At 33.2% G+C, this 15,235-nt stretch overlaps 1 protein-coding gene across 1 annotated transcript; it reads right to left on the bottom strand.

The window, feature by feature from the left end:
• Positions 1–1,494: 1,494 nt before the first annotated feature.
• Positions 1,495–14,352, bottom strand: LOC145627072 (NADH kinase-like). Its single transcript, XM_081679473.1, has 5 exons — positions 14,054–14,352; positions 12,760–13,005; positions 12,537–12,617; positions 2,265–2,416; positions 1,495–2,176 (listed from the first exon to the last, which is right to left on the bottom strand). The coding sequence occupies exons 1-5, from the start codon at positions 14,240–14,242 to the stop codon at positions 1,783–1,785; spliced, it is 1,062 nt and encodes a 353-aa protein (XP_081535599.1). The 5' UTR covers positions 14,243–14,352; the 3' UTR covers positions 1,495–1,782.
• Positions 14,353–15,235: the final 883 nt, after the last annotated feature.

Below are 15,235 nucleotides of genomic sequence, written 5' to 3'. Positions count from 1 at the left end.
GAAGTTTGCAACACGACTGATGTTACAGAAGCATTAGCTGGTTCAAGCTCTCCCACTTTCCGAAATACATCTTAATGCAACAGAACTATAGAATTTATTAGTATCGGCATTTTATACGTCAAATTGTACAAAAATACACACAAAATAGCAGTGGTAGGACTGGTAGCAAAATTTTCATCTGTAGCTGCATAGTCAAAGGCTACGTTGACCTTTCCCTTTGTCCGGTGTGAACGAGGGGACGTTTTATATTTGTTGATTGTTCATTCACTTGCAAGGTCCATGAGTTTTTTTTTTTTTTTTTTTTTTTTTTTTTGGTTGTTGGCAAGCGATGGACAAACTTCATTGGAAATATGTTTGTCTGATTAGGGAAATTATGCAAAGAATGGTACGTTGTGAATTGATCTGTGACTAAATTTTATAAATTTCCAATGTTTCCTTACTAGTGATTGGTATCATTTTCTGAAGGTTTTTCAGTTTATGATGATTGATTAAACCTATATTCTGAAATATTGCTTCAGGAGGCAATTGTTAGAATAAATGGATATTTTTATTTACCTACGTAATTTGAATGTATAAAAGCTTGCTAGACTCCTAAATCCTAAACTAACAAGAAGCTAAGACAATGCAATGTTAGAGTGTATATTTGTCAATCTCATCGCCTTGGATGGACTTCAATCATATTCCTGTGCGAATAAAAAATAAAATTAAAAAAGGAACTTCCTCATAGTATGGTGATTCCATTCATAGCAAATCAGCAACCAAAATTGCAGGCAAGGCCAGCTAAAAATATAGTTACTGTTATTTCTTTGCTGAACCTCTCAAGTTCTTCTGACCCGGCAGAATTTCATTTCAGCATGTACTTCTGCTTTTGTCATTGCTCCGATCCTTAGAAGAGTTAGAACCATGTTTTCCTGCACTTGTTGAGCACAAATGCTTTGGAGGTATTTCGCCTGACATAGACTGAGATTACAAGGATCTTTCAAGTTGAACAGAACCATCTTTTATACTTCTTATTAACATCCCCAAATACTCTTTGAAAGTGTAAAAGTTCGGTTATGTTTCCGAGCATGACAGATTTAGGTAATCGATACTTAGTTCAGTTGTCCCTTATCTTGTCATGAAGAGCCAGCTCATCCTTCTGTATCAAACCAACTGCTTGCGAGACTCAAATGTCTGTTTGAATAGTGGACACCTGAAGTATATATCACTTCTCCTCTACACACTACACCAGTACATTTAGACTAGCATAATCTTTAGTTAGATTTGGACTGTTCCGTGAAGAGAAATACGTAGCATATTGAACCAATATGTTCCCTGTAAACTTCATGTACAAATCCTGAAGTAAAGAGAACCAACAGATTATTCACACCAGCAGAGTCGGAATTGCCGTATTTAGATCAAGGGCAGAAATAATAATGAAGACGTTTAGGTTACACCATCTCACCCTAATTTATCGAAAGACTAACTGTTGGTCTGTTACCGCAAAATCGAGCAAGTCTGCAGAAAATTTATTTTTTGATATATGATGTAATCCTTTCTTAATCTGATACAGGATTATCTCAAGTGCTTCAAAAATTCATCCTGACAACAACAAAAATGTGGATCAAACCCGAGTCAGTGGAATTTCCTGCTATGTAACAGAACTATTTGTTATGTACAGACTTTTAGAGCCACTCCCTCCAAAACTAATTACAATGAAATAAGAAAAAAAAAAAAATATATATTCAAAAAATTTATCCTTCTGTTCCATTAATTTCCAAACATGAAAAAGGCTAATAAATTTCACAATTTTGCGGCATGCTCATTAGAAGAGGATAACAAGTGGGGTGGCAGGAAAATCTTCAGAACAGGGGCCTTTGTTGATAATTCAATGATATCCCCTTTCTTAATAGGATGAGCGATATGACTACCATCAATGTATGCACAACCTTCTTCCGTGGACCAAGCAATTTCCATGGTCTGATCGGACTTTACCCAACCATGCATCATGCTAGAGTTTGAACCCCTTGGTAGTATGGGTTCTCTCACCATGTACTGGAGGTCCTTAGACAAAATGGGCATCACAAATCCACCAGCAGAGAGCATAGCAGCAGTTGATCCGGCTGCTGTTGAAACCCTTAAACCACTCGACCGACAATTTACTAACGGGCGACATGACTCCCCATTTCTTTTGAGCCTGCCAATAATAAGAAGATTGTATTACTTACAAAGTTATATATGCCGCGAAACAACAGAGGTATCGAAAAACAAGATATACTACTTACCTGAATGAAAACCGAGACAATGTTGCAGGGCAAGGATGTGCAATCAGAAGATCATTTAGAGCGTGTGTCTTCAATGAGTGTGAGTTCACACGTATGAATATTCTAGATAATTCAGAAGGCCTAGCACGTTTATTGAGAATTTCATCCAACACCTGCCAATTGAAAATTAAATTACAAGGTCAGTCATGACCACTATGAAGTTAGCAATCTCTGTGATTGTGAATGGGATGTAATCTTCAATACCCCAAACGGTTTACAAGTTCCTAAAACTTGTTGGCGACTCTTTTTCTCTAGCTTCTTTCCTAAATACGCCGGCATGCCTAAAAACATGACCCACAACGGGGCGATAAAAATTCCCTACACTAGATGAGGACTTTTATCAAGTCTTAAGAGTTATGGGACATTGTGGAGCAATGGTATGAAGAGCCGACCTACACCGGATCAAAAGTTGCGAGAAAATCGGAAAAGAGATGCAAAGGCTCTTTTGTTCATTCAATCGGCATTGGATGATCAGATTTTCCCACAAATTTCCAATGCAAGCAAGCATGGGAAATTTGAAACAAAAATATATTGGAGTAAGAAGGTAATAACTGTCAAACAGTAAAACAATTTATAGTAGCTTTGAAAGTTTGACAATGCAAGATAAAGAATCAGTTCAAAATTTTTTATCTTAAGTACTAGGAATTGTGAGTCAAATGAGAATTAATGGTGATACTACCACGAATGAAACAATTGTAAGGTTTTGAGAGCTCTAATGTCTTAACAAAGTAAAGAATTATAAGCATATTGTCACTACAATATTGGAATCTAAGGACTTGTCAACTTATACATACGTTGAGTTGATGAGTTCTTTGTTAGTTCATGAAGAAAGAATTAATAAATGAGAAGAAAAGGCATCCCAAGTGCATTGGGGAGCATAAGATGGTGGTAAAGATAAGGGTGGCTTTGGTGGTCGATCGTGGTTGGGGACTAGGGTTAGGGTCGTGGTGGTGTGATCAAGGCCGTGGTTGAGAAGAAAGTGGAGGACATGGTCAATCCACAAGAAATACGAGCAATGTTCAATGTTACTATTACAAAAGGTATGGTCACAAAGAAAATCGTTGTTGGGATAAACAAAGAGATGAGCAAGGTGAACAATCTAACTATGCTCAAAAGGTCGAAGAGGAAGAGACTAGGCTCTTCAAAAATCTTGTGTCTTGAAAGTCGAGGTTGAAATACCTCGAGTGTTGAGATCATTAAAGCGTGTCAAAGTTCAAGTCAAAATCCGTCGTCGCAATATGGTTGTTGACTTTGAAGCAAGGGGGTGTGTCAGGGTATTGCTTCGAAATAATTAGTGGTTATTGTTTCCTATTCCTTAGGTAATTAGTGACTTAATCTTAGGAGTCAATTAAATTTGTTATTTAGTTGATAAGAATTGTTAAGGGTGATACGTGGAGTATGCTTCTCCAATTTGAGTGGTAGTTTGTCATTAGTTGGCATCAATTACCAAAAACAGGAAACAAGAAAAAGGTGTTTCCACTTTCAGTTGTCAATTTTCAAAATTATTATGATTTTAATAAGTTTGACTAATTTTTTATTCATCGTATGACATATATCATATGATTTTAAAAAAGAAAAAACTAAAAACCACAGTGATCAAACGAATCCTAAGCTTTATCTTTTTGCGTTCATTTATCTCTTTTCATTACAACAGAGTGTGCCCATTACAAAGGAAGAGGAACCAAATTGGATTGAAATTAAACATAATTTTTTGATAACCGATGATAAACATGGTTTGCAAAATCTCATTAACTTTATCTCCTCAACTTGCCTTCAAATTACACATATTGGGAGTACCTAAAGGATCGCAGAATTCTACAGCAAACAATGGTGTAGATGAGTCAAATTTGAAATTTTTTATCAATGCTACCGGGAAATGTGCAAAGATATTATAATTGAGATACTTCGGATGATGCAGGAGATGGTGGGTTCCATTATAACATAGAGCTTATGGAATTATTAAAATCATATGAACCAATTTATAAGGTTGTGCAATGGAACATGCCTTGTACAAAAATTGGGTCATAGGGCGATTAAAGCACAAGTGATCACAGGTCCAAAAGCTACAGAATCAGTTATGATTCCGCAAATTGATTTAACGCCTTTTAACAAGAAGATAGATCTTTCTCTCAAAAGAAAGCAATTCCCATTAAAATTAGCCTTTGCCATGACAATAAAAAAGTCAAAAACAAACATTGAGCAACGTTGATATCTTTTTCCCAAGGCCCGTGTTTAGTTATGGTCAATTATATGTTGCAAGGTCATGAATTAGATCTCTTTCCGCGCTAAAAATCTTACTACAAAATAAGAAGGATGTTTCCAACAATTTGACTAAAAATATTGTGTACAAGGAAGTATTAAACAGTGTAAAATAGCTATGTATGTAGAATTGTTATAATATTAATTTAGTAATTCTTAGCAATGTTTGTTTTAGTGTAATTTTAGAAATATATATATTTTTAAAATTATCTTTGTCATGTTAATGCTTTCGTTTTACTTATTAAAGATATCTTTCATTATCTATACTATTTATATGACCCTTTTACATGTGCAAGGTTGGATCGGTAATGATACAGTATGTTTATTATTTTTTATGCCCACTTCAATGATGTTTAAATGCGGGAAATGGACACAATATACACACCATGTCGTTTTATTACCCTTTCTATGTTGAAAGTGAATATGAGAGCGCGTTAATTATGGGTGGTGAATGAACAAGCTAGAGCTAGGGGTGCAAATTACATCCATCGTTCATGGAGTATGGAATTTATTGACACATAGATTTGAACTTCAGTTTACTTAGTGCTTAATTTGTTTTTCCAATATATTCATATATATATTTATAAATATAAATACTTATGTATAATTTCTCACTTTCTAAGGGGAAGAAGTTCAAGTCATATTATTTAATGTTGATATTGATAAATATAGACATCTTGAAACAAGGTTAAGTTTATTTGATTGCACGACTATAGCTTATGCCTCCAGATACATCTTACAAATATGCCAGTAACCAAAGGAGGTTGAAATTTGGTAACAAGACTATGATAACAGATGTTATTGATGATTACGATGATATCCCAAAGTACAATTTCAGGTTTACTAAATTTTACCACATTCCACGGTACCTTCACATGTGCAATTCTCATTGGGATATGTCTTTCAATAATTATAATTTACCTAATACAAATATTTTATATGATTTTTAAAATTATTTTTCGAGTTTTAATAGTCATATAATATTTTATTGATGATAAATGTACGCAGATGTTATTGGGTTGATTATTTATGTGTCTAAATTATATAGAGTCTAAGTAAAAGACAACATTTTTAAAGAGATGTGTTACTCAACAACACAAAGCAAAAGCATATCACACAATTTACAATATGCTTATATAATTATAACAAACTATACAATGTTAAGATTTATGTTTTTTTTTTTTTTTTTTTTTTTTTTTTTTTTTTTTTTTTTTTTCTAAAAGAACCCAAATGACATTTTGATTTGCACATCAAGGTTGTTTCTTATTCCATGAGCTTAATTAGGATCATTTGTTGGGTGCATTCATGGTATCGATAGACTCCTATTATGATAAAAATAAATTTTTTAAATTAGATAACCATCGAAAGACTATGGTGCCATTTACTTAATTAACATTGCTTTGAATACTTTTACCGACCTTCCAATAGGTGCATGTCTTTTGATGGTTGGACGTACTAAGCTCTTTATTGATCCTAATATTAATGATCTACATGGATGGTCTGCCTAAAAAATCATAATCAACAATGTAATTTTATGTTGCATATTTATGTATACATAACTCATATAGGTATGCGGATGATGGATATGTCCAAAAACATATCATTTGGAGTAAGATATTAACCAATGGTATCCCTCAAATGGAAATGGTGTTTAATGCTAAAAGGATCAAATTAAATCAGTTTTCAACTTTGCATAACGTATGTATATCAACCATTATTTATTTGAGGCATGAGGTATTTAATATTTGATTTTTTTTTTAATTTTTGGTAAAATACTTCCTAGTACTAGCAAAAGTGTTATCCATTGATTCTTCAATGTCTAAATGGTATGAATCATGTGCTCGACACTCAAAGAGAGCAACCCCTCCTTGAGTATGCTAAGGTAATTTACTTTTTATTTTTTTAAAAAAATATTATATTTAAACATCACTATACATAATTATGGGCGTATTCGGCACTAGCGTTTAGGTAGCTTTTAAGTAGCTTTTAGCTTTTTGACGTGGTCAAAATGCTACTTGATAAAAATTAGGCATGTTTGGCAAGGTAGTGGTGAAAGTAGCTTTTAGTATTTCAAGTACCGGTTGCCAAAAGTTAGAAGTTTTAACATTTGAATTGCCGTGGGATTTTTTTTTTTAATTTTTATATTTTAAACTAGGTGTAGAATTTTTATCCACATTTTAGGAAATAATCCAATTCTATTTTTTTATCCTTCAAATTTGAAATACTGTTTTAATGCTTATCAAAATTTTAACATTGAAATTTGTTTTGATAATTATCTCATGTCTAACGTTCAAATATTATCTATTGTAATAAACTATTTGCTTATTTTTTCATTAGAGTAACTTTTAGCTTATTTAAGCAAATAAAGGGTATGTTAAAAAAAAAAAAAAAAAAAAAAAAAGCAAATAAGGGTTTGTTATATTCACCTGATTTTTACTTATTTGAACTTATTGACCCTTATTAGAACTTATTTTAGTTATAAATTAAACTTGGGTAGCCCTGATTGACCCTTAATACAACTTATCTAGAACTTATTTCCCCAACTTATTAACATTAACCCTTATCTAAACTTATCAGAATTTATTAACCTATTAACCCTTATCTAAACTTATTAATCCTGAAATAAGTAGAAATAAGGTGAACAGAAGAGGGCCTAAATATTCTTACTTAAGGGTTTGTATACACTCATTTATAATTATTTATTATTTTGATAGATTGTACACTCTCCTTTCAATAGTGATCGAGAAATTATGTACTTTATTTTATAAACCACAACTTAATTATAATTATGTACTAATAATATAATTATGATTTATGCAATAATAAAGTAATAATTTTTTATAATTTAAAAATATTTAGAAACTCAACAGCTAGTTTGCCGAACACTACTATTAAAAATTAAAACATTCACAGCTAACATCTAGGTGTGCTTACAGCTATTACAACTAACTACTTTTGTCGAACACGCTCTATATCATATCAATAATAACATATTTAGAATCAATGACAAAATTGGTGATGCTACAAATACATTTTGTGTTATACTCTTTGGCCAATTTGCTAAGTTGATTATCAATTGTCCACTATCAAGTATTCAAGCCATTACAAACAATGTAAATATACCTTTTATTCATATATTAAGGAAATACATACATGCATGACTAAATATGTTACTCCCTCACTAAAAAAACCCTAGCCTCTTCTCTCTCTTCTTTCTCCTAAACTCTAGCCTCCATTGTTAATTTTGAAGGGGCTTCTATTGGATTTCACCGGTGGAAAGCCCCAATCTTTATTTTCTTTTAAGCCTTTTGTTTCTAAGGTTACAATAATAATGTCTCCCTCGAAAGATAGGGTCTATCTCCTTCGAAAGACAACGTTTTTTCAATCTCTTTCGAAAAACAAGGTTTTTCAAACTCCTTCGAAAGACAAGGTATTATTCAGGTTTAATTTGGTCTCCGGTTGTGCGGGGCTACGTTTGATTAGGGCTCAAATTCGGGTTACAGAATCAGCACAAGAATTAACTTTCTCACAAAATTGCGAAGCGACGACGGATCCACTCAAAAATGTTGTATGAGACAACGAATCGATAATGTGCCGAATTGTTATATTTATGTATTTGGTTTTTTAGCCTTTTCCCGATTAATTCTTGTTTGATTTTGATATATTCATTTTCATTATTGTTAATTGTCAATTGTAGATGTCGTATGACTTTATTTAATGAAATTTAATGTCCTTTAGGACTTCTTTCAAAAAAAAAAAAAATGTTACTCCCTCATACTTGCTCCATTTCTCCATGAGCGGAGTTTTAGGAAGTAATGGGATTAGTGGAAGGTAATTAAAGGATAGAGAATCTAAAGAAAATAACATATAATTCTATCGAGTCCCACCAGATGAGAGAAATAAATTAAATATTGTAAAAGTTTTCCAAATAAGGAAATGGAGCAAGTATTTAAAAACGGTAAAAAAAGTGGTGCAAGTAATTAAAAACAGAGAGAGTATTTATGACCAGGAATTTGGAGACTACTCTTTAGAGGAGTATTTGAGTGAACGTTTGATGAATACTCGTACATTCACTTTCATACTACATGTTTCTAAGATTGGAAATGATAATATTATAGTTGCATCTGTTTTACAAGTAAGATGGAAGGAATAATTCTACTACTTAAAGCGATAGATGTGCGGACAATCAAATTGAAGACTTAGATTCATTCAGCACAATATTTTAAGATTTTCTTTTGTTTTTATTTTTTGAGAATCAAGACTTAGTTTTTTTTATTTGTAATCAATGTGTTTTTTTTGTTGTTACTATTTTTTGTTTTATTAAAGGTTTTTTGCATATATATACTCTGTTTTTTTTAAGGAAATTTTTTAAATTACCACCCAAAAATGAATCCATTTTCATAATAACCACCCGTTTAATTTTTTGTTATTTTATTTTACCACATCTTAAATTAAAAAACTACTCAGATTAGCACCCATTTCAAAATTCCAGTGGATTTCTAATATGTGGATCCACCCAACGACTATGTCTAAGCATATTACATCAGCCCTGTCTTCACTCCTCCTTCCCCTTAAACCAGTTTATTGAGTATACGACAACCTAAAACCAAAAGAAAACAACTAAAATCTTTTTCTCATCTTTTTCCTGTCACCACTAAGAGTCGTTGGGTGGGGCCCACATAAGAGAAATCCACCGGAATTTTAAAATGGGTGGTAATCTGAGTAGTTTTTGAATTAAAGTGGTGGTAAAATAAAATAAAATAAAATTAACGGGTGGTTATTTTGAAAATGGATACATTTTTTGTGGTAATTTATAAATTTTCCTTTTTTTTTAATCCTATCCTTAATTATACCCCGCTTTACATGGGAACATTCTAGTTGAAGATTCATAAAAATATACTCCCTCCATCCCCAAAACTTTGACCTTTTGGCCTAATTTTAATCCCAAAATGATCGATCCATTTGCATTAAAATACCCACCAATTTACAACAATATTTGTGCAAAATTAGCTTCCCCATATAAAATTTAAAATTTTCATGTATTTTTAATACTTTATCTCTCTACTTTTTTACAAACCCCAGGTAAACTTATCTTTCTAATATGTTTTTATTTCTTTTCATTTAAGTTTCTTAATAACCGCAAAATCAACCCAAAAGGGTCAAAAGTTTTAGGGACGGAGGGAGTCTTTAAATTCTTGTTTGGTTGTTGATAGGAATATATTAGGGATTATAAAAATATTGTTGCTTCCTTAAGGATATGATATGATTTTACAAAAATACCTTTATGATGGTTGGGCCATTATCTTGCATCCCTTACTACGTATCAAATTTAAGTAAGTCATCATACATCATTATTAGTAAGGAACCCACTCTTCTCATGTTTCCCAAAATATAGCAAAACACAAGATAAGTATTAAAAGAACATAACTCTGCCATCTAGTAACCAATACCACACAAGGCTTGGTAAATAAAAACGGAAAAGGAAGCTAATGCACACAAGATAAAATTTTGCTATATTTTTCTCTCCTATTCTATTTCATTTCTAATTATATATGCATATATAGTAGATATTTAAACTTCTAAAAAGAGTAGCAGCATAGCAGGCATAAAATCTTGCTGAACTATTTATAATCCTTTCCTTTCTATCTTGCTGCAAATTACAACTGCACATCTTCCAAATAGAAATTCTCTTGTGATGAAATTCCAAGACAGCCCATTAGAGTCCCTTAGTTCCCGGCAAAAAAGTTAAAATTCTTTTCACTTCAAAATATTACAAAACCACCAGGGTTCATCTGCACTCCTCACAACATGCCTTCTTCACAACAGGCCTCTGCCTTCCTCAAATATGATTCGGTAATCCAAAGCTTCCACTGACCCTGAATGTAAAAGCATACTTACCCCCATTATGGTTCCAGCAACAACAAAGCTTTATAGTGGTTCTAAAATATATTAATTCAATGAGCTGCTTAAGGTAAGGAGCCCCCACACACTCTCAATATACTTAACAAATCTTTGTCCACCATGTCTGAGGCCTGACCACATTTGTTGCTCACAGCAACTCAGACAGAGGTTATTAGAAGGAAAAATATACTGCCTTAGGCCTTGATAAGTGAGTGTTTTAAATATCTTAGGTCGATCATCCAAAAGAATGGTGACACTGATCAAGATATGGGCCCCAGGATTAAGTTAAGGTGGCTTAAATGGAGAGCGGTCACGAGAGTGTTATGTGACCGAAGCATTCCTTTACAGTTCAAGGGGAAAATAAGACTGTCATAAGGCAGAATGTTGGGCTTCTAAGAAGAAGCACGTTGAAAAGATATGGTTTACGGAAATGCGGCAAGTAAGATGGATGTGCGGGAACACTATAAGAGATAGAATCGAAATGAAGTTATTTGCAAGAAAGTGGGTGTTGCAGGCATTGCACACAAACTAATGAAAAATGTCTGCAGTTCGGGCAAGTAAGACGGAGACCGCAGGGTGCTCTGACACGAAGAGTGGGGGAGTGAGATCATGGAGAGGTTAAACGAGGTAGAGGGAGATCGAAAATAACGTGGTTGGAAGGAGTTAGGAAGGATATGAAGCATATATATTTGCATGAGAATGAGATTTTTGATCATAAAGGATGGAGGAGAAAGATTTGTGTGGATTAACACACAAAATAATCACTTTTGGTTCATGTAGCCTACCCCACTTATGGGATTAAGTCTGTGATTGATTGATTGCAATTCAAATTACATGTCAAGCTTTCTATTTAACATATTTTTTGTTTGATTTCAATTTTTTTTTCTTTTAATATTTTTTATATATGATCTCAGCGATGATAAATATTAATGCCTATAGTAAGTTAGAGTCTTAACAGACATGAAATATATAATCTGAGCTAAATAGACATTACATCTAGGCTTCTAGCCTCAATTTTGACAAATGTTATAAGCTTCACCAAGTAAAAATTTGAAAATTATCATTCTAGATCAATTGCAATATATGAAGTGCAGCAAAGTGACAATGATTGTGCTAAGAATCAAACTAATTATGAGTTAACTTCACACTCACTGAATATAGAGAACTTACAGTCTTACACTCACTGAATGTAGAAAAATGATTAAGAAGAATTTTAGGCAGAGAAGAGCATACAAATAAGATATTACTGAATTGATGAAATCAAGGCATATAATCACCAATTACAACCTAACCAACTTTCCAGAGGTCGGCAATCACTTTGAAGTGATTGCTGATGAACTCCCTGATGAAGTTTTCTAGCACTAGATAATCTCTAAATGGATCTGCATAATTTCGCTCATCCTTAAAAAAAAAAAAATCATCACCTTACTGCCCTGCACGATACTCAATGCTCTAACAAACCTACTGCAAAATACCACCACTATCCTTCCTCCTCAATTTCATAAAAAACTCTGCTGTATTACATCTTTGTCCCTAGTTTTCCTTATAAAATAAATGACCATTGTTCACTGCAGATGTGATTAATTTTCTAACACTTTAGTAGCGTATCCTACCACAATTTATCGATTTTTATTGGTTTTTACTAATTGGTTCTCAAGATACAAAAATTCTAACATCTCAAATCATCCTCCTATGGCTATTCCATTAATTTCTTCCTGGATTGTAAAAATAATAAAATCAATGAACTAATCACTTTTCTAATGGTCAAGAATCAGGATACAACCCAGTAGAGGGATATAATCCTGCACAAGAGGCAGTCTTTTCAAAAATCCATAAAGTCTTGGCCTTCAACTTATATTTTCCAAGGTAGAACCTCAAGAGCAGTTCCCAAGCAAAACCGCAACCCTCTAAGGCCAAGAATGTGGCTCGTTACAGATTCTTAACAAACAAGCATAATAGTTAACTGCACTTGACTCTAGAATAAAGATGATGACCAATAGCAAACTCAGTTTCAGTGATTCTGTTTTCCTTGATTTTTTGCAACATAATAAAAGGCAATGCTTACAATCTTACCTGTTCGAAGTTGTTGACTGTAGCTGCACAAAGGTAGCCAGCACTTCTAGTGGCATCAAACTCATCTTTGAATTGTTCTACCTGTACCAGAGAAAGCAAGTTAGCTAATCCAACAAGGTTTGGAGGGAGAGGGAGGGGTCAGTTATTGTAGAGAGAATAGCCAAAACCCAAATCTTAGAAAAAGAAAAAAATCAGCGACTATGCAAGTTTGAAATACTTGTACCTCTTCAATCTGTGTGGGATCCGAATTTACTCCTAAAACTGGAATGCTATCATCCATAAAGTGACTAGCTTGCAAAAGAGTGCCATCACCTCCAATAGTTACAACCAAATCCACATCTTGGATTGGGCGAGTTACATCATTGTGAAATAGAGTTTCCCACTCAATCGACTTTCGCTGCAGAATTTCCTGACATAAGCTTATAGCATCCTTGTGAACCTGAATTCTATTGCTTAAATGGCGAAGTACCTGCAATTTTGTACAGAATATAGGACTCAGGTGACTAATACAACAGCATTTGCAGGAAATTGTAGCCAACAAAAGGTCATAAAACTGCATCTGCTACAACCTTTATGGATTCAGACAGCAGATCAGTCTAATGCAAAAGATTCACATACAAGGCAGAAAATTCACAAGCGCATATCCTCAACCTTGCAATGGCAAATAACAATTTAACAAAACTCTCGATTGACAATTTCAAGATTTTGAACTCACATCTACTACAAACAAAAAAGTAAAGGTAGTCAAAATAAACAATTGATTAGTCCATAACTACCCAAAATTATATTACGCAGTACATAATTCCTTTCTATCTTAATAAGCTTACTTGAAGTAGGACAAATGTGCCCCAATGGGTGATGTGGCACCAAAAACATTTTGAAAATTGGAGTTCACACCCAATCTTCATAGCTTATCAAGTGTCCTCAACTCAAACCATTAAACTCCCGAATTGGAAGTTTCTTTTGCATTGCCAAGATTAGATGGCCAAGCACGCTACATTACCAATTAATTTTTACACGAGTTCCTCCTTTTGCCTAATACTTGTTCAATTAATCCCGATTATAAAGGTTCTTAAGTGTCTTGGGAATTCATAAACCGTGTACAAACATTAACGCGATGTTATCACTTAGAGAAATCAATCCTATATTCCTATACCAATAAGCCAAAACAAAATCAACAATACCTGAATTCAATACCCGCAACCTTTGAAAATCTCTCACACACTTATCCTACAGAAAAACAATTTAGACATCTACAAAGTTCAAACCCAATAACCCTAAACGTTATATATGTAAATGAACAAACAAAAGCCATAAAATTTAGACAAATATACCAAAACCGCATAAATTCATCATGTTCAATTGATGGGAATATGTAATAAAATCTAATAACTTCATGGAAATACAAGAAAAGATGTGGGTGCCAAATATTTACATTGAAAAATGCATGAATTTATGATAGATACCAAAAAAATTAAGCTGAAAAAACAAAAATGAATGAAAAAAAAAAAAAAAACCTTAGAATTGGAAATTCCAGAAAGAGAATCAGAATGGCGAAGAGGGTGAACATCGAAGGGTTTCAAGAGCAACAACAGCTTTCTCCTGACCATAGTTGTTTCTCCATGAAAAAGCATTCGAGTGAGGAGGTTACGAGGCTGAAATGATGTTGCCCAACTCAATGCTGAGGCTGTTAATGCGACACGCATCACACTGCCGCATAACTGGCCGCTACTTCTCCCCCTAAACTCACCGCCGGTGCTCTAACAAAGACAACAAGGTGATGGTTGTACTAGATTTTTGTTTTTTTTTTTATTTTTATTTTGTAAGCAATTAAATTGGAATTTGATTTCATTTACTATTTCTGAATGATTTTATTTATTTTTTTTTTTTATTTTTTATTTTTTTATAATAGGATAAAAAAATATATGCAGGTGGCTGCATATGGGAAAGAATTGACATAAATAAGCATTTATTACACCGATTTACTCATTAATTGTTGATAAATTCTCAAGTTAATATTCCACTAAAAAATGAAGTATATTAAATGTTTATATGCAGGGTTGCATATAACATTACCCTTTATAATACTAGTTGCTCTCTTTTTTTTTAATTGATAAAAATAAACCCAACTTTTACCCGTTCGCTCAAAATAATCCCAACTTTGAATTATTTTTCACACAAACTATTGTGTCAGTCTTGCCAGACCAATAGTTGTTTCAGTCGCACGGGCTTGTTGGCCCAACTTTCTTTTGTTTAGCCCAGCAACCTTATTAATGATGGTAGACCAATTTCTTTCAATATTTTATTTGACATAAAATAGAGAAGAAAATGTTTATTCGTTGCACGGAGGTAGTAAAATGAAATACAAAGTATATTCATTTATGATGTTGCCTATAATATTAAATGAATCAGTGCGTCTGTGTGCGGTTGGCCACACCATGTGTCACTCCTAAAAGAACAAAGTAAACTTTATAACACTTACCAAGTAACCCTATAATACTGAACGAGTAACTCATATAACACTAACGAAGTAACCCTGTAATATTAAATGAACGAGTAACTCATATAACACTAACTCGTATAACCGAGTAACCCCTAAGTAACTCCTATAACATTGACCAAGTGAGCCCTGTAAAACTGAACGAGTAACTCATATAACACTAACGAAGTAACCCTCATGATCGATGACCATACTGTGT

The sequence above is a fragment of the Chenopodium album genome, chromosome 4, assembly GCF_948465745.1.
Source record: "Chenopodium album chromosome 4, dcCheAlbu1.1, whole genome shotgun sequence".
In the NCBI taxonomy this organism is placed as follows: domain Eukaryota; kingdom Viridiplantae; phylum Streptophyta; class Magnoliopsida; order Caryophyllales; family Amaranthaceae; genus Chenopodium; species Chenopodium album.
The sequence above is the reverse complement of the archived record's forward strand: the minus strand, read 5'-3'. Positions and strand labels throughout refer to the sequence as shown.